Source organism: Pseudorasbora parva, chromosome 24 (assembly GCF_024679245.1).
Source record: "Pseudorasbora parva isolate DD20220531a chromosome 24, ASM2467924v1, whole genome shotgun sequence".
Classification (NCBI taxonomy): Eukaryota; Metazoa; Chordata; class Actinopteri; order Cypriniformes; family Gobionidae; genus Pseudorasbora; species Pseudorasbora parva.
Window position 1 is genome coordinate 7,464,479 of NC_090195.1, and position 24,957 is coordinate 7,489,435.

The window sequence follows — 24,957 nt, forward strand, 5'->3', positions numbered from 1 at the left end:
ATTGGATAGTCCTTGAACAAATCAGACCAACGAGCCATCACTTCTCTATCTGTCATTGGTTTAAACCCGCCAATAGCACGCCAGGTGAATAAGACGGTTTGTGATTGGTCCCCGCTAAATTGTAACAGAAGCAGGATAGAAATATGTAAAGGTCTCCAGTCCGAACTGCAGGGCGAAATCGAATCGCAGACAGATCGGGCTGGGTTTACCCAGTCTAACAAATTACTTGAGTGTAATGCAATCAACTCTGTGTGCCATCAGCTGACCCAGGCTGCGGAGGCGTCTTTACAGACACAGAAGGCATCATCATCTCTCCTAACTGGCCTAATAACTATGCTCACAATAGGCAGTGCATTTATATCATCAGACAGCCACGCAGTGAATTGGTGGGGCTCAACTTCACCCACATGGACCTGGAGACTCACAGTGGCTGTCTTTTTGATTTTGTGGAGGTATGATCTGTGTAATTTATGGATGGATGAGAGGGAATAAGAGGATGAGAGAAGTAAAAGGAAAAGCATGTAGCATTTTGATCTTATCGTGTCGCCTTCTCTATCAAATCTCAGGTTCGAGATGGAACGGGTGAAACTGACCCACTCATTGGGAAGTACTGTGGAAGTACCCTGCCAGCACCAATATTGTCCACCACTAATGGACTCTGGATCCGTTTCAAGTCCGACAGCTCTGTGTCCCGTGCTGGCTTCAGGGCCATGTATGAACTTGGTGAGACAATAAAACTTCCTTTTTATGTAAAGGATATACGCACACTGAATGCCAAATGTCATTTTTCTCTAACTCTAAATACTCTATGCATGCAAACTCTTGCAGGGACAGGTTTAAGTGCCATACATTTTTGGAGAAACCTGTTGTTTTCACTGGAAGGTCAAATTATACTTTTGGTTAAATGGTACATAAAAAAAGAAACGTGTATTAAACACAGATTAACTGTTCACAATATGATCGAAAACATGCATTTAGCTATTAGCTCCTCTGTTTCACCATTTTAGTACACTAATGTCTTTAAAATATTGTTGAGACACTTATTATATCACTGGAAGTGTATTGCATACCACTATGAGTTTTGTTATGCAATGACATGTAATTGAAGAATTTTACACGGTTACACAATTTTAGGGTGTCCATGTTACAGTGTAATTATACATTTAAGAACTGAGCAATAATTAACTGCATTCACTTAGGGTTACACTTTATTTTATGGTGCCCATGTTAGTGCTTAAATTTATAATTACACCGAGTAATAATTAACAACAAACACATCCATCAGGCATAACGTTATGACCACTGACAGGTGACTTGAATAACACTGATTATCTCTTCTTCATGACACCTGTTAGTGGGTGGGATATATTAGGCACGTGTGCTCCAATCAAACAGATGAGCTACTGTAGCTTAAATGCTGTTTCTAATCTCAAAATACACAGTGCATCACAGTGTATACCCCACCCAGTCTCAGAGTTTAACTGTTTTTGCTAGCTTGTGGAGGAACGTTTTCTGGAACCGGTCAGATCCGCACTCCCATGCACCCTGACCCGTACCCCCACAATAAAGTGTGTGAATGGGTCATTAACCAACCAGAGGGCTTTGTCGTCACTCTCAACTTCCTCACCTTTGACGTCGAGGGAAGCAGCACATGCGCCTTCGATTATGTGGAGGTACAACGCTAACATTCTGTTAATCGAAAATACAGCTTTCACTTTGCATTTATTCTGAAACGTCACTCTTTGCTTGCTCAGGTGAGGGATGGTCCCAGCGCTAGCTCCCCTCTGATTGGTCGATATTGTGGAATTAACATGCCTCCCATGCTGGAGTCCACCCAAAAGTCCATGTTCATCCAATTCAAAACTGATTCAAGTGTCTCCAACCATGGTTTCACTGCTGAGTTTGCATCCGCGGAGCAAGGTAAACTACAGTTTTGTTATTTTATATAAAGATTGTATATTTAAATGAAAATTAAATGTTACTGTAAAAAATATCCTATTCAATTTAGAGTAAACAATTTGCAGCTGTGGTTGCCAGAAATTCACCATAAACAATGACAATTTTTACAGAATTGGTGATTTTACTACTTAACCATATTTTTCAAGTGATATAAAATGTATATATCAGGGGGCATAATAGAAAACCAACAATGAATCATAAGTGAATTCAATGATTTTATCGTAAGTGGCCAGTATTGCATATGAATATTGCCAATATTCATATGCGGTATAGATGGTGTACAAGCAGGATCATATACAAAGAAGACTATCAGGGTAACACAGATCAGATGACACTAAAATAATTAAAATAATGCAATAGAAAATATAACATAACATCTTAATAACATTTAATAATATCCAGAATAAGAAGAAACAAAACAATAAAAAAAAAACAATAAACAAATAATAATTGATGGGTAATGCAGGGATTCTTTTTACCGTTTCATCATAAATGATATGTTAATTAATAACTTTGATAGTATTTATATTGTAAAATTACATCAGTATAATGCAATCTTGAACTTTTTGTTAATTTTTTAAAACTATTTTTACACTATTTTACTATTTTATTGTACCATTTTGCAGAATTACTATTTTTTTGCATGTATCCTTTGCATAGAAAGTAAGTCAAAAAGTTAATCCAAGATGTACAATGTCTCTATTATACATAATGCTTATATTTAAATCAATAGTGAAAAGTGGTTCAAACTAATTAAAAAAACTTGACTTAAATTGTGCTTGCTAGTATTTAGCTGTTAGATTAGCAACATGCTAACGTCAAACTTTTGGAATCAATTTGGTTGGAGGTTGAACGGGAAACCGAAAGGTTGTGGGTTTGATTCCCATAAAAGCGTCTACAAATGATTATGAAAATAAGTGATCATTTTTGCAGGTTGTGGAGAAACTCTCACCGAACCAACAGGTTCATTCACTAGCCCAGGTCATCCCACTGAATACCCGCATGGAGCCAATTGTACCTGGTACATCTCTGTTCCGCCCGGAAACCTCATCCGTCTGTCATTCACAACCTTCAACCTGGAGTATCACACGAACTGCGCATATGACTATGTGGATGTATATGACAATGGCACAGCGCTGACTGGCACTCTTCTAGGCAGGTCAGAATCCAAAAAGCTTGACGTTTTAGGCCACTTAATTAAAGCTGTGTAAATGAATATGCTGGAAAATGTTGGTTATTTTGTGCTCAGGTTCTGTGGGCGGTCAGTTCCTCCATCTCTTACCAGCACAGACAGTCTGATGACCGTCCTGCTGGTCTCTGACTCCAGTCTGTCTGCGGAAGGCTTTTCTGCCGCCTATGTCTCCATCGATGCGAGCACAGGTATCATTTTATTGCAGTAATTGGATATGAAAATCCAATTTGAGAATCCATGAACGTGCAGATCTCATTGGGTAGCTTTGGTTTAGATGGCCTTTTTAATTCAAGTGTCATTCTGCTGTATGTAGAGACTAAAGCCTTGTTCAGACTCTCAGTCTAAATCAGATTTTGATTGGAACCTGATCATAGTTAGCAAGTGCGTTAAAAAATCACATAAAATGCCATTTTTACTAATCTGTTTTAAGCTACATTTGTTATGTATACGCATTTTTGGAAATCCGTTTCAGTCTGATTCGGACTCTGGTCGGATTTCGCACGGTTTATGCCATTTTCTCACGACATGTAAAATATAAACATGTCAGGCGTTGTTATAGAAAACATCTTGAAAGTCACTGCAGAAAACATGGCTGTGTTGTTGCAAAGTGCCAGTCAAGCAAAACAATGTAAATATTATACATATATTGTCTCCATTATATTGTTTTATTGTCATTAAATCTATGCAGATTGCAGTGAGGTGTTTAGGTCACCCACGGGGGAGTTCAGCTCACCCAACTACCCTGACAATTACCCTACCAATCGGGAGTGTGTCTATAGGATCATAGTGGAAGTCAACATGCAGATCATGCTAAACATCACAGACTTCGAGCTGGAGGGATTCAGTTCCTGCGGCTTTGACTATTTAGAGATCAGGTGGGGGACTCTTCCAGTATCTTGAGTCACTGTTTGGTCACTATTTTGTTTTAAAACACTTTTCTTTTACAGAGATGGAGGCTATGAAACATCCCCCCTGATTGGTCAATATTGTTCAACAAATGGTCCACCCATAATAGTGTCCCATAGCAACAGGCTGTGGCTAAAATTCCGATCCGACCATTCGCTCACCTATAGGGGGTTTAAAGCCCACTGGGATGGCACACAGACAGGTATTTATTTATTTTTTAGTAATTCATAATATTTATTATTTTACAGTATTTATAATGAAATATGTTTTATAATTAGTTGCCAATGCATTAATAATTTTCATTTAAGTTTTTAATCTAATATTTATAGTTTTTTTCAGCTTTATTTCAATAAAGAAAATTATTAAAAATTATTAATAGTTTTAGTAATTATGTGCTTTGCTATTTTATTTTTTTAAATAATTATATCTGGCTTTTTTGTAATTTATTATATTTAATAATATTTATAATAGATGTTAACTATTAGTTTTATTAACTTTTATTTTATTTTATTTTTTGTTATTTTTAGTTAGTTGCCAATGCAGCATTTCTAGTTTTCACTTGATATTCATGTGGTATTTATATTTTATTTCAGCTTTATTTTAATAAAGAAATATTTTGATAGGTCATTTACACGACTCCGTTTTCAACTGAAAATGTAAACATTTAAAAAAATAAAATAATTTGTTCATTAACACGACAACGCCATTTTGGGTGCCTGAAAATGCTAACTTTTGAAATTTGGTTTCAAAATGCACGTTTTTGAAAACGATACTATTTCTCAACGATACCATCGTCTCCGTGTAAAAGACAAAATTTGTTAAAACTGTGATGCCATGTGCATGCCTATTATGTGTGTTAATTCTTTAGGCGCGTAGTGTTTCTTTACAGTGACATCACCTACTACTGGCCTGGCATGTATAATACAGCTTTTTTAATCTTTTCCGCGGATCCGTAAGAATGGTGATTATTTCGAAAAATCTTGTTGTCTGTATGTTTTTAGTACGTTGGCGTTGTGCAAACCTATTTGTTAACAATAACAATACTTTTCCAATAGTATAAAACATCCCCACAGCATGATGCTGCCACCACCATGCTTCACTGTAGGGATGGTATTGGCCAGGTGATGAGCGATGCCTGGTCTCCTCTAGACATGACACTTGCCATTCAGTGCAAAGAGTTCAATCTTTGTTTCATCAGACCAGATTATTTAGTTTCTCATGGTCTGAGAGTCCTTCAGGTGCAAAAAAAATCGGAGTATCTTTCAAATATTTTAGGGAATAAACCTTGCAAAACCAGCAAATATTATAGGACTGAAATCACATAGTAATTTGATTGTAACATAACAGTTCCAGTCTAACATGTAATATCCACTAGATTGTCAGTGGACTTTTATGCCATCTCTCTTATAGGTTGTGGTGGGACATTGACCACAAGCGTCGGTGGTTTCACCTCACCCAACTACCCTCTGCCCTATCATCCCAATGCTGAATGTTACTGGCACATCAAAACCAGTGCTGGAAGCAGGGTCATGCTCAGCTTTGGAGACTTTCATCTGGAGAACAGTGTCAACTGCTACTATGACTACTTGGCGGTTAGAGAACGATGAATTTGACAATTCACTAAACAGTTGTTGAGTATTCAAGGTATTAAGTTTAAATCTTTCTCTGATGTGTTTATGTTTAACCAGGTGTATGATGGCAACAGCACCAATGCCGCTCAGGTTGCCAAGCTGTGTGGAAATCAGATCCCACCTCCCATCAACTCCTCCAGAGAGAACATGTATGTGAAACTACGTACAGACAGCATCATCCACACAGGAGGATTTCTGGCTAACTACCAAACCAGTGAGTGACAAAGCTCTTACAAAAGAAGTATTGTGGCAATACCATGGTACAGAGATAGCATCAGTGGAAGTTTTTAATGTATTAAAACTTTATGAAAACCTTATTATGAATAGTCACAGGTGAAGTGAATATTGTTGATCATCTAAAAGGGCCACATATTAAGGTCTAGGTAGATTTGATGGTAAACAATATAAAAATACTGAACGACAAAATCATTTTTCATTGGATTCTATGATATTTAAATGAAATGTCAAAGAATGCCATGGTATTACTATGGTACATTCAAAAAAGCATAGAAATAGGTACATGGTACTTTTTTGTGAATGAATAATTAAAGATTACTGCAGTCACAGTGCTGTGGTTTTAAATCCATGAATAATCCACTTCAGTGCTCCTGTTTTTGTACGTGGCGGTTCAGTTCACCCAGAGGACACTGACTTGTTTTGGATGTCTGCTTTTTAGTCTTGTTTTAATTATGTCTGTGGAGGTGAAATGTCACAGTTTAGAGTTCAGTGCAGCGTTATTTATCTTCTTTTGTCCATTCTCTTAGTCGTTTGCCTTTTCTTTGGCTGTCAGTGGTCACATGCCACTGTGTTTCCCAGACTCTAAAACTTTACTGCAGGGTCAAATCCAGCTCTTGCTCTTATGGCAAGATGCCACTAGTTTTAACCTATCCCTGCTTTAAAACTGCACTTATTGGTCCAAGTTCTTGATATTACATAATCTTTCCGGTCTTATATTATTAATATGATGTTAATCAGGACTGGCTTTTGTCCTGTAGTTTGCCAGGGTATGCTGATTGCCAATCGGAGCCGGGGAAAGATTGAGAGTGTGAACTTCCCCAATGACTACCCATCTCGTGCTGACTGCAGCTGGACCATCCAAGCCTCCATGGGCAACACCATCAACTACACTTTTATAGCCTTTGAAGTGGAGAATCACTGTTCCTATGACTATGTGAAGGTCAGCACAAGCTTAAAAAGACAATTCATGATAAGGCAACATCTTAAAATATACAGGTACTCAACATTGTTGCTTAAAGTCAGCATGAAATCAGAATGGACTATATTTACTTTCTTAGTAGACTTTCTGATTTAATTTTTTATGATAAAAAAGTTAGTCTATAAAAATAAATGAATAACTTTCTCTGCCTCTGAAGGACCAATACCAATAGCCTTATAGTTATTTAGGCATCAATTTCAGGCTGATTCTTTTTTTGTATAGTTACTAATAATGATAGATTTAAAAAAGAAAAGGATGTGTTGATATGCTTTAAATAGTGAGTTTGACCTTCAGTCAGGCTCCATTTTGATATGAAACGCCCACTGCTTATGATCCAATCAATTCCTGATGGATAGAATCAAGCCCCACCCATTTCCTTACTAATTATCTTGGTTTGCATTGAAATATGTAACTGTGTAAATGAAATGAGTTGTGAACGCTGGTTCAAGTTGACCCTAAAGTTGGCATGAAATTATTGTGACGTACATTCGAACAAGGAATATGTAGAGCAGGACTTGATTTGGTACATCGAGAATTGGTTTGATCGTAAAAAAAAGAAGAAAAAAAGGGATTTTTATTTCATGGTGACTTTAAGAGATCTGTTTTGAGAGACTGGTTTATTTTTTCTGACTCAAGGCATGTCTACATGTCTTTCCAAGCTTGTATTATCTTATTATTTCTCTTTGAAAGGGTCAAGTAGTTTAATTCAATGCCGTTCAATTACACTACACTGATTTACTGGCAGAGTACAATGGGTAAATGTACAATGTGCCTTTGAGTTCCTCTTAGTTCACTCATCACCATGGCAATCCAAACAGTGATGATGTCATGGGGCCTTTTTGTAGAGATGAAGTTATTTTCTGAGCGCAGAGCCTTTTCTTTTCCTCAGGCTGTCTTGAGAAAGGCTACGTACTTTCTATTTTCAAAAACCTCATTCCATAGATGGGCTTTCATCCACTGGGTAAATAAATAGAAAGTGCGTTGGATATTTTGAAATATGATGATGCCTACTATATGGAATGTAAAATTTTGTGTGCAAGCCAACAGTATCTCAGCACACTTTTTTTTCCGAAGGCAGTAGAACAGATGGTCTGAATTACCGATGGTTGATTATTGGTTGCATTTCCTGTGAAAGTTCACTGCTAAATATATGTGTGTTATATATATGGATGATCAATCATAGGGTGGATGGATGGATGGATTTGTGGTTGGGTGGATGATCGATAACTAAATCGATGGATGGATAATCTGTTGATGAATAGATAAATGGATGGATGGATAATCGGTATGTGAATAGATAAATAGATGCATTAATGGATGGACGGATAGATAGCTGGATGGATGGATGATTGATAGCTAGATAGATGAATAATCGGTTGATGAACAGATTAATGGATGGATGGATAATTGGTAGATTAATAGATGTATAGATGGATGGATGGATAATCGGTAGGTGAATAGATAAATAGATGCATTAATGAATGGACGGATAGATAGCTGGATGGATGATTGATAGCTGGATGGATGAATAATCGGTTGATGAATAGATTAATGGATGGATGGATAATTGGTAGATAGATAGATAGATAGATAGATAGATAGATAGATAGATAGATAGATAGATAGATAGATAGATAGATAGATAGATGGATGGATGGATGGATGGATGGATGGATGGATGGATGGATGGATGGATGGATGGATGGATGGATGGATGGATGGATGGATAAATAGATAGATAGATAGATAGATAGATAGATAGATAGATAGATAGATAGATAGATAGATAGATAGATAGATAGATAGATAGATAGATAGATGTAAAGACTAAATATTTTTGTAAAAAATAATGTCTATTCATGTTCCTGTCTAGCTATATGATGGTCCAAATGAACAGTCTCCTCTGATTGGTACATTCTGTGGGAACACGCCTCCTCCGGCCGGTACCACCACCAGTTCCAGCCTTCACGTTGTGTTCCGGTCCGACATGTCAGTTTCATACAGAGGCTTTCAAATGGACTGGTACCAGAATGGTAAGATCCAACACAATGCTGATTGGGCACATTTCTTGAATAGAGTACAAAATAGAGCTTAACCTTAATAGGATTTGTGACATTCATGGTAAGTATCACATGCATGACCTGAATGTGTATGACAGTGGAAAGATAAATGAGGTTCTCAGAATATAAGGAAATAACACATGCAGAGTCACAGTTGGGCAGCCAGAGGTCAGCGACCTGTAGTCTCTTGAGGGATGATGACACTGAATCTGTAAGAAAAATAGCAGTCCTAATGGGCAAAGCAGTGACATCACTCAGGAAGGCTTCACTCTGATTGGCCAGCAGGGAAAGAGCTGATTACCAATGATGAATGAATCCAGCAAAGAAAGACGGGAAAGATTAAGTGTAGCTACTGCTGGTGTAGTGGATTTTATGCACACGTATTAGTTGTTTATATCCTGTAAAAATCCGTCCCAGAATGACAGAGTGGAAAACGAGGCTACAAGCTCCTCTAGAGAGCGGCCCAATAAAGCTCTGTCCTTATTCTCTGTCTTGGGAGAGATGACTCTGTTTAGCTCTGTATATGTCAAACTTAAAGTCAACACAAATCAATCAATCAAAGTAAGACAGAGAATCCATTTAATTTCACCGCAAACCTTTCATTTAATCCATATCCTACTCATATATCACAGAAGAACGAACAAGACATTTCTGAGCTATATATCGGTGTGCAGCCACGCTTCAGATGCTTTGTGTGTGTTTCTCTGTCTTTGTGCTTGACTTCGAGTCACATTGCTGAAGGGTGTGGACTGTTATTTTTGCAGTCAGAGCAGAATCAGTGTGTGTGTGTGTGTGTGTGTGTGTGTGTGAGAGAGAGAGAGAGAGAGAGAGAGAGAGAGAGAGAGAGAGAGAGAGAGAGAGAGAGAGATGTACGTTCTGAAATCATACGGAACTTTTAATTATTCATGCACCCCTGTCTGCGATGATGTCACTATTTGGAAGGAAATGGTCTTGGTTTCCATGGACACAATGTGTAGAGAATGAACACTGTAATGTTATTATGTAATATGTTCTGCAGCTGTAAAAAAACCTCAGAGGGAGAGAAACATGACAAACGAAGAGTAAAAACAGATACAAAAAGCACTCCTATCATAAAAGAGAAAGTAAATTGATGGATAAATCATGCCAGTGCTGTGGAAATTCCTCAATTTAACACATTATTTAATGGCCACAAGCCAATTGATCCATTTGGAAGATGTAAAACGTAGCTCCACCCTTCCTTTGTCCTCTCACAGACCTGTGGACGCTGTTGAGATTGATTATTATTGATTAAGACAGTGGGGGGGTGGAGAGAATGAAACCCTTCTGACCGATCTTCAGTGATTATCGCATTACACTGACCGCATTTTAGTCTTGTTGCTACCGCTTTGCTTGCGGTGAGGGTCAATATGGTTTCATATTTCCTCTGATAAGCTTGATGTGAGACATTTTTCCTGTCTGGGCACTGTAATGGAACTGTCTGTCCTCTTCAGCATCTCAGACCACATTTACTCTTAGTCTCTTGAAACTAAACAAGTTGCTTAGTAGTGCAGACACTGCCTCACTGTTATAATATAAGATGGAGATACCAGGGAAGTGTGATTATAACCATGATAAATACAACAAAAAGTCAATTTTAGTGCCATAGTGCTCTTTGGATGGTCTATTGAAATTGCTAGATTTTGTAACATGTTCTGTTTCGTAAACTTTGAACTTGAATATGTTGTGTATCCCTCCCTGATAAAAAACAGGGAAAGAAAGTCAAAGTGCCTCACTTTCGCCCCCTGCAGGTTGTGGTGGAGAACTCTTCGGGCCTGCTGGTGCCTTCAACAGCCCAGGCTACCCTGACAAATACCCAGCTAGCCGTGAATGCATCTGGCACATCCACACCAGCCCTGGTAGTAGCATCTCCATCACCATCCTTGAGTTTGACGTGGAGTATCATCCTGACTGCAACTATGACAAGCTGGAGGTATGCAAAAACACTAAAAGGCTAGTATGCAATATTTCTGTGTGCATCGAATATGCCCTATTACATTTACACCGAGCACGCTTTTAGATACTGCATCCCACAATGTACACACACAGTACACTCCAGTACACCTTCAGTTCCAGTGTTCATGGTCAAGTTTTATTTTTTCCTATTACTATGTAGTGTAACACTGCTGTGCTTATTGATAGATACAGCATTAAAAAAAGGAAGCAGTAGGCTCATATAAATATTATTATCTTTTAATATTAGGTGATGTGTATTAGATTACTCTGTCCCCTACAGTCAAAATGGCTCACTTGTTCATTATGAGATTCAAGTGTGTGTGTGTGTGTGTGTGTGTTTATGTGGGTGTTTGCCTGCTTATGCCCCGTTGGCATCTGCTGGGCTCTGTGGGTGTATGTTTTGTTGCGTAGACCTGTGGAATGCTGACCTCCACTGTAGCACTGAATAGAGCCAACAGGGCAGAAATTAACAGGAAATCGGAGCTTAGAGAGAGGGCTTAGAGACCGTCTCACATGCACACACGCACACACTTTCTGTGCCACACAGATGCCTGTTAAAAACCAGACATTGATTTTTTTTGAAAACCGCAATAATTCTCAGTGGCCTATAGTTCGTTACATCACTGGTCATCACATACATTTTTAATATGTGATGGTGTCTGCAAATGCCATTTGCATCAATATTTAAAAATTTAAGCCTAAGTTAGAAATGTAAGCATGATTGTCTTAAAGAAAGGGGAGTTTTTTTTAAAAAGAAAGACAGTACAAGCAAACTTTTCATGCTAAAAATATCACAATATAAAACAATTGATATAGGCTTCTGTTTTAAACTTGGATCGAATTTGATATGTTGACACTTTCTGGTAGTTAAAGGGTTAGTTAACCCAAAAATTAAGATTCTGTCAATAATTACTCACCCTCATGTCGTTTCAAACCTGTGAGACCTTTGTTCATTTTTGGAACACAAATTAAGATATTTTCATGAAATCTGAGAGCTTTCTGACCCCATAGACTGCAACATTATTTCCACTTTCAAGGCCTAGAAAGGTAGTAAAGACATTGTAAAAATAGTCCATGTGACTCCACTCCAGTGATTCAACCTTAATGAAATGAAGCGACGAGAATACTTTTTGTGCACAACTGTATTCAGCATTTTTATTTTCTTCTGTGTCATTCTCTGATGTTGTTCACGTTGTAAACACAGTGTAGAGCTTCCGGGATCTAGGTCAGAACGCCAGCTCAGTATCTCCCCCATATTTTTTGCGTATAACATGGGCACAGATTATTTAAATGAGGAACATTATGACTTCACAAGATACAGAAAAATGGTGTTGTAGTTCGTGGTAGTGGACATTTTTATGTTCAAACAACAACATTACAGACTAACTAAAGTTGAAAAAGTGAAAAACACAATAGGACCCCTTTTAGATTGAACCGCTGGAGTCACATAGACTATTTTAATAATGTCTTTCCTACCTTTCTGGGCCTTCAAAATGCTAATAAACGTTGCAGTCTATGGGGGTCAGAAAGCTGTCGGATTTCATCCAAAATATCTTCATTTGTTTTCCAATGATGAACGAAGGTTTCAAGGGGTTTGGAACAGCATGAGGGTGAGTAATAAATGACAGAATTAAGGAAGTAGAAAATGTCCATAGCTAGATACTATTTAAATTACATACAACTTTAGGACTAGTTGGTGACAAAATTCATGATGTCAAAGAACAGTCAAGTCTGAGGAAAGCTCTAGAATCATTTAATTTTTGGACCCACTTGGTTTGAGATTTTGCTATCTAATGCAGCGACATTCAGATATTTTACCTTTGTCTTCAAAATGACAAGCCTGTATCACCTCACCTTTGACCTTTGTCCAGGTGTATGGAGGGCCTGACCTCTCCGCCCCACGGTTGGCCCAGCTTTGCACCACACGCCCTCCCAATAACCCTCTGCAGGTGGCCAGCACAGGTAACGCTGTCACCGTTCGATTCACATCTGATCATGTCGTGAGTGGCAGAGGCTTCAACGCAACCTGGGTAGAGGTACCAGGAGGTTAGTTATCCGTCTGTTACAGAATTATTGTATCTGTAGTTGAATATAATGCAATTATATTATTTGAGTTTCCTGCTAATGAACTTCTTAAAATCTTTGCTTTGAAAATTCAGGATGTGGAGGGATTGTCACAGCTCCTAATGGAGAGATCCACTCTCCACAGTATCCCAACAACTACCCTGACAATGTGGACTGCTCCTGGGTCATCACAGTGGACGTAGGGCATCGGGTCTTCTTCAACTTCACTGATCTGGATATCGAAAATCAGAGCTCATGTGCTTTTGACTACGTCGCTGTGAGTAATTAACCTTTCTGTCTGCGTGTGATCCGTTTCATACCAACACAGTGGCAACATTTGTTATTTCTTGATGTTACATGATATCACAGACCAATTTATGGACAAAACAAATCATGCTCTTCTCTCTAGATCCATGATGGTCCACATGAGTTTTCTCCACTCCTGGGTAAAGTTTGTGGAGTATCCAGGCCTTCTCCCATTACGTCCTCAACAAACGTCATCTATGTTCGCTTCAGGTCAGATCACAGTCAGAACCGGAAAGGCTTCAGTGCCCAGTTCTCAGAAGGTGGGATTCATTAGCCCAAATGATTTGATCATGGTTTTGTTTCATTGTTAAGCTTAATTGATTACTGTTATGATTTCCAGCATGTGGATCCTCTATAATAGCTGACGATGTGGGAGGGGAGATTGCGTCTCCTCGCTATCCATACTCTTACCCACCTAATCAGAACTGTAGTTGGACCATATGGGCACAGGAGCCATGTAAGTGATCCATACTCTCAAAGTCAAAGCCCAGACCACCTTGTGTACCCATGTTTTAATTTGCAAACTCCTCCTTTGACGTCTCTAATACAAATCAATGATTTTTAGCAGATTCTCTAATATCTACCATCTTATATTTATTTCAGTCAACCACGTGACTCTATCCTTCACTGACTTTGAGGTAGAAATGGTGAACAGTAACTGCACTCATGATAGTGTGGAGATCCTGGATGGAGACAATTCTCAAGCCCCATCTATCGGTAAAGACTACATCTGATCATCAAGGAACCATACTTTTAGAAGATTATCACACAAATGAGATATTATAAAGATCTTTTATGAAAATGGCTTTTATTGCTTGACACATTATTGCATTATGATTGGTTGGTTATGTAAAAGGACTGATGCAATAATAGCCATTTGTAACTAGCAACTTTTTGTCCAGGTCGCTACTGTGGGAATCAGTTGCCACACCCAGTCACTTCATTCAGCAATGCCCTTGTGGTAAACTTCGTCTCAGATGCTTCAGTAGGAAAGAAAGGTTTTAGAGCAACCTACATGGCTTCAACCTCAGGTCAGACTTCAGTATTTATTTCAAAATACATAATAATTTTTTTAACAAACTTTCAATTTAACACTATTTGGTTACCTGTTTTTCCAGGCTGTGGTGGACATCTGTATATGGAGTCAGGTGCTTTCAACAGTCCAAACTATCCTGATGTATACCCACCTAATGTGGAGTGTGTGTGGACCATCACCAGTTCCCCTGGGAACCGTCTACAACTGTCCTTCGTGTAAGCAGATTAGGATGTTACATGGATCTCACAAGTATAATGAGTTCATTAAAACAAACAACTGTACTTTTTGTGATGCAGAATGTTTCAGCTGCAACAAAGTTCAGATTGCAATAATGACTACCTGGAGGTTCGTGAAGGACACTCAAATGGCACTCTGGTTGGTCGTTTCTGCGGCGACTCCCTTCCTTCCAACTACACCTCTATAACGGGCCACATCCTTTGGATTAAGTTTGTCTCTGATTCCTCGGTCAGCGGAGCTGGATTCAGAGCAGTATTCTCCCACCGTAAGTCAGACTGATGCATTAATCTTTTTTCTTTTATTTGGACCCTACTAAAAAAAGACCAGATAACACTATCCTGAATTTTCATTCTGATCCAGGAGGGATAATGTTAGGTTGGTTAATGCTGGTTTGCTGGAGCTAAATAGTCATTATGTTTACCTAAAACCTTTGCTCTGGTTGTACAAAGAAGCATTACTGGTAAAAATCTTCAGAAGTTAAAAAATCTTGCATGGGATTCAATGAACATATGTACTCTTTTTCTGCTTTTTCAGTGTATGGAAATGAGATCACAGGCAGTTCAGGACAGATAGCCTCCCCTCTTTACCCACGCACCTACCCAAACAACGCAGATTACCGTTGGACCATCACAGTGAATTCAGATTCCCATGTAAAGATACACTTCCTGGACATCGATATTGAGGATGTGTTCAATTGCTATTATGACAAGCTCAAGGTCTGCACTCTTATTTAAAAAATATCCATTAAATGCTATAATGGTTTAATAGAAAATAAGTTTATGCAGGTATGTGATGTAGATTGAGTGGATGTGTTCCTTCCCCTAGATATATGATGGTCCGAGCACCAATGCTTTACTTCTGGGTGAGTTCTGCGGTCTGACTCTGCCACTCCCAGTAAGAAGTTCAGGAAGCACTATAACTCTTGAGTTTAAATCTGATAATGTATTTGGAGGGAAAGGCTTCCTCGTCGAGTGGATGGCCGTTCAGGGCTCTGGGCCCTTGCCAACTATAGAACCAGGTTAGTTTCCTAAGGATTCTGTGTCTCAGATCATGCTCTAATTAAAACCTTACTCTATGGTCTCATTTCACAATTGGTCAATATGTCTTATCTTTTCAGGAGCATGTGGAGGAACATTGATGACAGGAGACACTCCTAAGTTTTTATTCTCTCCTGGTTGGCCTGAGCTTTATCAGCATAACCTTGAGTGTTCATGGGTAATCCGGTCTCCCAGCTCTATCATTGAGTTTAATCTACTCTTTCTGGACATGGAAGATGAGGTTTCATGTCTCCATGACAGCCTGGCCATCAGAGATGGTAGTGCTTTTGTCAAATAAAGTCACTTCAACACCAAAGTTGACTTTCAATACTGAGTCTCAGGTATGTTTTTCTCCTAAGGTGACACCAACTTGTCTCCACTGATTGCAAGGGTTTGTGGGCGGCAACTGCCTGGCTCTTTGCATTCTACTGGTGATGCCATGTTCCTGCGATTCAGCTCTGATGGTAGCATTAATGGCAGGGGGTTCAATGCATCCTTTTCCAGAGGTGAGCAGGAAGTCCATTAACAAAATCAAAATATTTTTGATGTGCATAATAGGTCAATGTACAAACAAAATGTGTTTCTCTCTTGCCTTCGCCGTCAGGTTGTGGTGGTTTCCTCCATACAGACAGAGGAGTTCTAAGTTCTCCTCAGTATCCACAGAACTACAAGCCCAACCTGAATTGCAACTGGCAAGTAATGGTCACCCCAGGCTTTAGAGTGTCTGTAACTTTCCAAAGTCCCTTCCAAATACAGGGTTTTGGCAATCAGTGCAGCACAGGTGACTACTTGGAGGTGAGTGACTATAGGAGAACGTGTAGGCACTTTTCCAAAACAGAACCGGTACATTATACAAAGCAGTGTTTCCCACACATAGACTAAGTTGTGGCAGTCCGCCACAACACCGGCCACCACATATTGCGTTTCGTCATTCATTCTTTTACGCTATTTAAAAGACGCACGCATATTCGTTCAGCTGCATTTCCTTAGCTCTCCCTCCACATCTCGCGCATCTCTCTCACACTCACACTCACTCACTCACTCAGACACACACACACACACACACACACACACACACACACGCACACTGTGCGTTGCATTCGACTGTAAGTCAATAAAACCAGAGCCGTTGAATAACAGAGTTGCGACATGCGTTCATCTCGCGGCAGCGCACGGTCAAGTGATCACGGCGCTCTTAATAGTTCTAAACAAACCAGCTGTGTCAATCAATACATTTGAAAATACAATTTTTTTTATTAAATAAACTATATTTTAGTTTAGTAATATTTATTGAATATTTTGAGAAGATCTTTTGGTACTAAATACTATTTATGCAATAATTATGGTCAATTAATGACTAATTAAAATATTTTTCTTCTAATATTTATATTATTTATATTACAATTAGTGTAGTAATTAAAGTTAAAATAGAGAATTCCTACGCAAAGAGGCAAATTAGTCATTTTGTGGCCGGAAAAATAATAATTTTCATTTGTAATGCTATTACCCACGAAGTGCATGTATGGCTCTTTAATAAATAATAGTCAAATCCCTTAAAGTATTGCAGATAATAACTGCTTACTTATTTTTAGGTTTTACATTTGAATACGTGTTAGACATGGTCAAATACTAGATTTCTTTTAATTTTTAAACGTTAATAGCCCCCCTCACCGCCACCACCACACATTGCTTTTGAATCTGTGGGAAACACTGCAAAGAGTCCTTTTTGTGTTTAAAAGTTTAAATAGTTTATTTGTTTTTTATTAGTTACGAAATGGACCTGATGGCAACTCACCAACTCTATCAGGGCGTCTCTGTGGGTCCAATGCTCCTTCCACATTTCAGACCACAGACAATAGCCTATATGCCCACTTTGTATCTGATGCCTCCAATGAGGGGAATGGCTTTAAATTGGTATTCGAGGCCCACAGTTCAGGTGAATACTTGAGCTAATATCTATAATATCCCAATAACTTGAGATTATTTTGACAATTAATGGATATTATGAAAATAATAAGAGTAAATCCTGATGCTTGTTTCCAGCTTGTGGTGGTCTCCTTCAGCTTAATGATGGAGATCCACCAGGATATATCACGTCTCCTAACTATCCATCAAACTACCCTCAAAATATCGACTGTGTGTGGATTATCACTGTTCCCAATGGGGAGGCTGTACAACTCGACTTTGAGGATAATTTCTACATTGAGCCTCATACAGGGTATTTTTCGTATGTGTTTAACAATCCAATTTTTGGTATATATAGCATTTAACCATTTGGAGTGACTCCAATCTTCTCTCCTAGATGTTTGTATGACTACATTGAGATCCGTGATGGTCCCACATCAGACGCTGCTTTGGTGGGCAGACTTTGTGGCAACACCCGCCCATCTACACAGCACTCATCTGGCACTACCATGTATATACGATTCCGAACTGATGCCAGCATCACGCATGTCGGTTTTAAAGCCAAGTACTCCATTGGTAATCCATATTTGAATCCCTATAACATTCCATCCATTTTTTTAATGTCATTGTTTCAATGACTCAAAGAATATTTCCTTCTTAGCTACATGTGGAGGCACCTACTTCGGTCAGAGTGGTGTCATCAGAAGCCCCGGTTATCCGGACTCAAATTATCCAGACAACTCCAACTGCGAATGGTACCTGGAAGGTCCCACCGGACACTACCTGACCCTTACCTACACTGCCCTTGACCTGCAGAGCTCCTCCAGTTGTGACAATGACTATGTGGAAATACGTGAATACAATGCTTCAGGTATGGGTTCTCCTTACACAAATGAGAGTTGAGAGTTAACGTTGAGGGTAGTAATGTAACCCTTTTTTTTCACCAGGTCGCTTGTTGGGGAAACACTGTGGAAACAGCCTTCCATCTCCCCTGGATACTGCAGACAGTTTTGCATATGTAAAGTTTGTCAGTGATGGCAGTGGGAATGCTGCAGGGTTCAGTTTATCATTTGAAGCCAGTGTTGAAGGCAAGTGTTTTAAATCCTTACAGTTATTGGTTAGAGTTATATAGTTTAGTGGTTAAAGATCTGGACTGGTTACCAGAATGTTGCTGGTTTAATCCCTTGAATGTGAAATCTATGAATAAACCATGCCCTTGAGGATGATACTAACCCTCATTTTACACCAGAGGAATTGTCCTTGCAAAAATGTTTTGGATAAAATAGTTTCAGATAACAGATGACTACTTACAAAGTTATGCTGTTGGATATGGAGCAGTTTCTTGGGAAACTGGTGATAAGATAACATTGTTCCTCTTGTAGAGTGTGGAGGGGATCTGAACGCAGCATTTGGGACCATATCATCTCCCAACTACCCCAATCTGTACCCCCACAGCCGAATATGCCGCTGGAGAATCACAGTTCCTCAAGGTCGTAGGGTCACTCTTACAATCAATGACCTGAGGCTAGAGGATCATGGGACCTGTATGTTTGACTTTGTGGAGGTGAGGCAATGTGTATGTTTTAGAGGGGTCAAAGTTGGATCATGCATATGCTACAGTGGAGTTTATGCACACCGTTTTTGAATTAGTCATTCATACCATATTTTTTAATCTTGTTTTGACTCTTGGGTTGATAGGTCCTAAATGGTCTGTCACCCAGTGCCCCTCATTTGGGTCGTTTATGTGGTACAGTCCCGGCTGGCACGCAACTGAAATCATCTGGGAATACTATGACTGTAATTTTCAGCACCGATTCATCTGTGTCCAATGGTGGATTCACAGCAGATTACTCCTCAGAGGAGGCAGCAGGTGAACGAGAAGAACTTTTACTTTAGTGATTTTTTTGTGTTTGTTTGTTGGATTGATTTTGGGGTCCTGATTTGATTGATGAATCTTTGCCCTTTTGGTAGTGTGTGGTGGAATACTCAGTGAACCTGGAAACTTCACCTCGCCTGACTTTGGCAATGGAAACTACAGCAACAACCTGAACTGTGAATGGCTGATCCAGAACCCGCATCATATGAATTCCTCCATTGTGGTTATTATAGACGAGCTTCATCTAGAGCATCACCAAACTTGTGAGTGGGACTACTTGGAGTTCAGACTGGGTAAGATTTTCCAAATACACACTAAGAGAGACACAACACTCTATTCACGGTCCAATGTACCATTTACAGAAGTTTGACTCCATTTTAAAGCTGCTGCTGATGAGCAAACATTTATGTCATGTTTTGCCTGTTCCTCTAATGCAGGAGATGCAAATGGAGAGCTTTTAACTCGTTTATGTGGTCAGTCCCCTCCTCCAGTCCCCATAGTAGTGTCCACCCCTGAACTCTGGGTTCACTTCCTGTCAGATGAAGCTGTGGGTGATCTGGGCTTCAAAGCCACATATTACTTTTCAGGTATCATCCGTCAATCAGTAACACTTGGACAAATGGATCTCGACTCTTTAAAAATCTGCATAAGCTCAACTGACTTTGACTTTTCTCAGAATGTGGAGGGTCACAGAGTGGAGAGGGAGGTGCCATCTCTAGCCCGGGATATCCCAACAACTACCCCAGCCCGAGTCGCTGTACTTGGCTTCTTGAGGCTCCAGTGGGTCACACAATCATTGTAAGTCACGGTTGCTTCATGGGTCTACTTTTACTGTTTTCTTTAAACACCAACACTGAAATTCTGCATTTATATAACATAATTTCCATATATTCTTGTATAGCTCACTTTTACATACTTTGAAGTGGAGGAGCACAGCCAGTGCACCTGGGACTCAGTGACAATCTTCAATGGAGCCTCTTCAGGATCCCCCATCATTGGTCAATACTGTGGCCACAATTCTCCAGGAACTATCCAATCAGGCTCGAACAAGTTAGTTGTGGTGTTCCTTGCTGATCATACAGTGTCCAAAGGAGGATTTACTGCCACCTGGTCAACAGACTCATCAGGTATACAGTAAAAAAAAAGATGTCCCAAGATGTCCTACTTTAAATGTGACATGGACTGTAGGCGTGGTACATTTTATCCTGAAATTTCTTTCTCTTCTTCAGGATGTGGAGGAATCATCCATGCTGACTCAGGCACCATCAAATCTCCCAATTATCCTCAGAATTTCCCAGCCAATATTGAATGTTCCTGGACCATCATCGCCCATGATGGAAACCATCTGGAAATGGGTTTTGCCAGTGACTTTCAGATTCCAGACTCGAGTGGACAGTGTCAAAACAGTTATATCAAGGTAACAAGATGACCGTTCTGTAAGAAATCTCCTTTGATTTTGTATTTCATAAGAGCTATTTGGATCGAGGGATTTATTTGTGTGTATTCTGCCTATGTTTATCTGACAGGTGTGGTCTGACAACATGCAGAATGATGAGAATCTCTTGACCACTGGTTGTGGTACTACAGCCCCTGCTGTAGTCACTGCACCCCGAAATGTCATTACGGCTCGTTTCCAGTCCTCAGAAACACCTGGCAAAGGCTTCTCTGCTGCATTCTACACTAGTATGTATCGTGGGAGTGTGTGCTTGGTTTGTTCTTTTTTGTTTTTCTTCCTCTGTCCATAATGTCATGTATCTACTTTACATCGTCTTTTAGGTTGTGGTGCCAATTTCACATCCCCAACTGGTCGTGTAGTTTCTCCAAATTACCCAGACCACTACCCAGCAAACTCCAACTGTAATTACATCATCAATGCTGGAGATCAGACCGTGATTGTGCTCACTTTTAAAACTTTCCAGTTAGAGGGTATGCACTTTTTCAAAAGACAAAAATTGTCATACATCTTGACATAATGGATTTTACAATAACTTAAAGAAGACAGCAGTTCCATAAGCTGAGCAATCATGTGTTTCCATCTTCTCTAGCACACTCCTCATGTCTCTACGATGGTGTGAAGATCTACAAAGGCACGACCACCAGTGGTGTTCCACTGGCTACTCTTTGTGGAAATACCATCCCAGGAGTCTTCACCACATTTGGACCAATGCTCATCAACTTCTACGCTGATATTATAATCCATGACAATGGCTTCCTGGCTGAATACAGAACCATACGTAAGCTACAACCATAAAATAAACTGTACTAAATGCAATCATTTTTGTTTCTCTATATATACTATACTATCAGTTGTATACGATAATTCAAGTGTGTTTTTGAAATGGTTGTGGTGTAGGTGTGTTATAGTATATGTAACTGCAGATGTGGGTGAGGCTTAAATGGAGGTCTGTGTGGTGTGGGTGTGGCTTGGATGTAGGTGTGCTAGATTAAGTTTGAATTGTTTATCATGACAGTAATGCAGATTTGATTCACTGAGCCCAGAAATGTGGAATGAGCTAAATGACTGGAATGAGAGGACGCTGCGTTTTTCAAACAATATGCGGGGATTTGGGAGAATATGCAAATATGCAAGAGAATTCCATTGCAGATTCCACTGTTACTTCCACAAACAAACTCATTCACTGTAAATGTTGCACAATAGAAATGCACAGTCAGGTGCTCGTTGACTCTGTGCTATATAGGAAGATAGTTCATATTTCTTAAAGGAAACAGTTGTCCACCTCCAACACATGAACGAGGCTTTTTAATAGGTGTATGGCTTTTCTTACAAATTTCAGCTCCACATGTCGGTTTGTATAATTCCTTTGTATACAGTAAATGTATAAATATGTGTATTTATGTGTTTTTAACAGCATGCGGAGGTGTGTTTAATGGCACTGCAGGGACAATCAGCAGTCCATCGCATTCTATCACCGACTACCATCACAATATCAACTGCACATACCACATATATGTCCGTGACAACCGTGTCATCGATCTCAAGTGAGTTTCAACTACTTCCTGTTAATAATGCAGACTATGAAAATATAAGAAGATTCAGAACTCAAAACTTCCTCCCAGTTCACAAAAATATAAGTGTTAAATTAACAAAAGTCAGTCAAACCTTGTGTTGCTCCTGGCTATGTGTAGCACGTCCTGCTTTATTTCTTATTCAAAGAAAATTCAAAGAAACTGGTAATGAAAAACTTCCTGAATGCCTGTACTAATATCTTAGATAACCAAACATTTTGCATGATTAAGCCTTTGTTGAGCTTATTCAGTGTCTTGTGGTAAGTCTTAACATTAAGACCAGATAAAAATAAATGTCAAAGCCTCAAGTTCCACCTACTAACTCTAAATGGGACCTCTTCTCACCCTAAAGTGGCATTCCCTTTGGTCTGCTTCTCTATTTCTAAATTGGAGCAGGAATACAATAAAACATATTTACAGTTTAAATCTTCCTAGCCTTCCATCATGCCAGCTATGTTCCACCAGAGAAACATATGCTCAGAAAGAAAAGCATTCTGGTATTGATCTCCTGTCATTCCCATTGTGCTGTAAACCCCACTTGTACTGATGCCAGACAGGAAGCCCTTCACTCATAATCTATCCCTAGAGGCTTTCTTTAAGGGACCCTTCCCATTATTGGTATCACTTTCTGAGAATCTTGATGGTTCTGCAGCATTTCCATAGTGATCATCAACTGTATGTATTTCTTCCTTTCCCTATGTACTATAGGTTCAACTCTTTTGGTCTAGAAGCCTCCTCGAATTGTCGCTTTGACTATGTGGCGGTGTACAATGGAGAAAGTACTCTGGCCCCTCTAATGGGAAGGTTTTGTGGACGTGAGCTGCCGCCAAACCTCAGATCCTCATCCAATCATCTGTTCCTCGAGTTTGTTACAGATTCATCAGTTGCGGCGGAGGGTTGGAGAGCAACCTACAGTGAGACTTTAGGTAGTATTTGTCTTGTCTACTTTTCTAAAACGTATTGAGCTGTCCTGCTATCTCAGGGTTGCCAACTTTTAAGTTTAGGTTGGAGTGAGATTTTTTGAGGGCGCGGGGGGGGGGGGGGGGGGATGCTTTTGATCTTGATTCAGTATCAGTTTATATCTAGTATATATACTGTACATAATAATATGTTTGTTTTGGCACTAGTTTAAACATTTCTTGGGTCAAATTATATGTGCCATTCCTTAATATTCACTTGTGACTGCTTATATAAGTATCATTATTCATTAAAAAGATTAGGATGCAAGTTAAGTTTTGAAATTTCACATTTAAAGAAATCTAGTGTTTGATCATCATATCTAAATATTTATTAGAATGCAAAGACTGCAATATATTTTTGAGCAACTAGATTAGATACATGTATATTTATTAAAGAGCCATAAGGCACCTAATGGCATTACAAATAAACATTAATATTTTTTAGCCACAAAATGACTCTAATTTGCCTCTTTGAATTGGAATTCTCTATTTTAATATTAATTACTACACTAATTGTAATATAAATTTTAGAAGAAATACAAATATTAGAAGAAAAATATTTTAAGTGGTCATTTATTGACAATAATTGTTGCACAAATAGTATTTAGTACCAAAAGATCTCCTCAAAATATTCAATAAATATAATTTAATGAGTATGAGTGTGACCTATTAGTAAGGAATACCTGAGGGCTAAATACAAGAATAACATTAATGTTAACAATGTTGAATCTCTATCACTCTCCATAATAAAACGATCCTGTAAATATGGCTGACTTAATAATGAATAAACACTAACACTATGCTGTACTGTTTACCAAAACTTTCAGCAAACATCTATATGGTGAAACTGTTGTGTATCCGCTTAAGCCATTTAAATTCATTGGCACAGCGCTAGAAGTATTGAGCGCTCATGGGCCACGTGACCAGCGCGCACCGCAGGGAGACGAGAGCATGCAACTCCGCTTTTCAACGACTCTGGCTTTATGCCACATTACCGCCAAAACGCTATTTATTGTTTGAATTTCATTAAAACACATTTAAAAAAATTAAAGCTTATAGCTTTGTTTAATATCAAAAGCAGGTTTGGCAATTTGGCGTGAGATTGAGTTGGGCGGAGTGAGAGCGTGAGACAGAGCCTGAAAGCGTGAGAATCACGCCAGATGCGTGAGAGTTGGCAACCCTGCTATCTGTACATGGCAACATCTGAAATCAAGTGAATAAACCACAACACTCTTCACGTAAGGGCACAGGAGAATGAACTCACAGTTGATGAACTCACAGCTCATATATATATATGTATATAATGAGCATGGTGGACTATTTACATCCCAGTCCAACAAAATGCTGGCTAGTTAGAGTAGGCAGAACACCAGGATTTTTTAGAACATCTGATTCAAAAGACTCATGTTACTATTGTATTTGACATGTTACTCACAGACCAAAATGTGTGATACTTTGACATTGTTCCTTTATGGTTCTCATTCTGGTATAGGATGAATAATGATTTCATAGTGAATTACAAAGACAGAGATCTCATTGAGGACTGAACAAAGTGTTCAGGGGTAATACACT

The 24,957-nt window shown here is 39.1% G+C and overlaps 1 protein-coding gene across 1 annotated transcript in view; it reads left to right on the top strand.

Annotated features, from left to right (window-relative positions):
* cubn (cubilin (intrinsic factor-cobalamin receptor)) overlaps positions 1–24,957 on the top strand; it is a 48,435-nt gene that overhangs the window by 16,021 nt on the left and 7,457 nt on the right. The window contains exons 16-58 of the mRNA XM_067435161.1: positions 262–452; positions 567–723; positions 1,495–1,673; positions 1,755–1,920; positions 2,893–3,118; positions 3,209–3,339; positions 3,840–4,026; positions 4,099–4,259; positions 5,468–5,649; positions 5,746–5,902; positions 6,684–6,865; positions 8,778–8,937; positions 10,734–10,915; positions 12,810–12,984; positions 13,098–13,279; positions 13,412–13,568; positions 13,649–13,765; positions 13,912–14,025; positions 14,211–14,339; positions 14,427–14,559; positions 14,641–14,846; positions 15,116–15,297; positions 15,407–15,599; positions 15,699–15,896; positions 15,978–16,124; positions 16,223–16,413; positions 17,386–17,554; positions 17,662–17,836; positions 17,921–18,099; positions 18,185–18,394; positions 18,471–18,611; positions 18,906–19,087; positions 19,222–19,393; positions 19,495–19,692; positions 19,837–19,986; positions 20,076–20,197; positions 20,301–20,526; positions 20,629–20,816; positions 20,926–21,082; positions 21,176–21,325; positions 21,445–21,633; positions 22,270–22,399; positions 23,135–23,352. Of these exons, the coding sequence (XP_067291262.1) occupies positions 262–452; positions 567–723; positions 1,495–1,673; positions 1,755–1,920; positions 2,893–3,118; positions 3,209–3,339; positions 3,840–4,026; positions 4,099–4,259; positions 5,468–5,649; positions 5,746–5,902; positions 6,684–6,865; positions 8,778–8,937; positions 10,734–10,915; positions 12,810–12,984; positions 13,098–13,279; positions 13,412–13,568; positions 13,649–13,765; positions 13,912–14,025; positions 14,211–14,339; positions 14,427–14,559; positions 14,641–14,846; positions 15,116–15,297; positions 15,407–15,599; positions 15,699–15,896; positions 15,978–16,124; positions 16,223–16,413; positions 17,386–17,554; positions 17,662–17,836; positions 17,921–18,099; positions 18,185–18,394; positions 18,471–18,611; positions 18,906–19,087; positions 19,222–19,393; positions 19,495–19,692; positions 19,837–19,986; positions 20,076–20,197; positions 20,301–20,526; positions 20,629–20,816; positions 20,926–21,082; positions 21,176–21,325; positions 21,445–21,633; positions 22,270–22,399; positions 23,135–23,352 (7,341 nt within the window). The remainder of the gene's footprint in view (positions 1–261; positions 453–566; positions 724–1,494; positions 1,674–1,754; positions 1,921–2,892; positions 3,119–3,208; positions 3,340–3,839; positions 4,027–4,098; positions 4,260–5,467; positions 5,650–5,745; positions 5,903–6,683; positions 6,866–8,777; positions 8,938–10,733; positions 10,916–12,809; positions 12,985–13,097; positions 13,280–13,411; positions 13,569–13,648; positions 13,766–13,911; positions 14,026–14,210; positions 14,340–14,426; positions 14,560–14,640; positions 14,847–15,115; positions 15,298–15,406; positions 15,600–15,698; positions 15,897–15,977; positions 16,125–16,222; positions 16,414–17,385; positions 17,555–17,661; positions 17,837–17,920; positions 18,100–18,184; positions 18,395–18,470; positions 18,612–18,905; positions 19,088–19,221; positions 19,394–19,494; positions 19,693–19,836; positions 19,987–20,075; positions 20,198–20,300; positions 20,527–20,628; positions 20,817–20,925; positions 21,083–21,175; positions 21,326–21,444; positions 21,634–22,269; positions 22,400–23,134; positions 23,353–24,957) is intronic.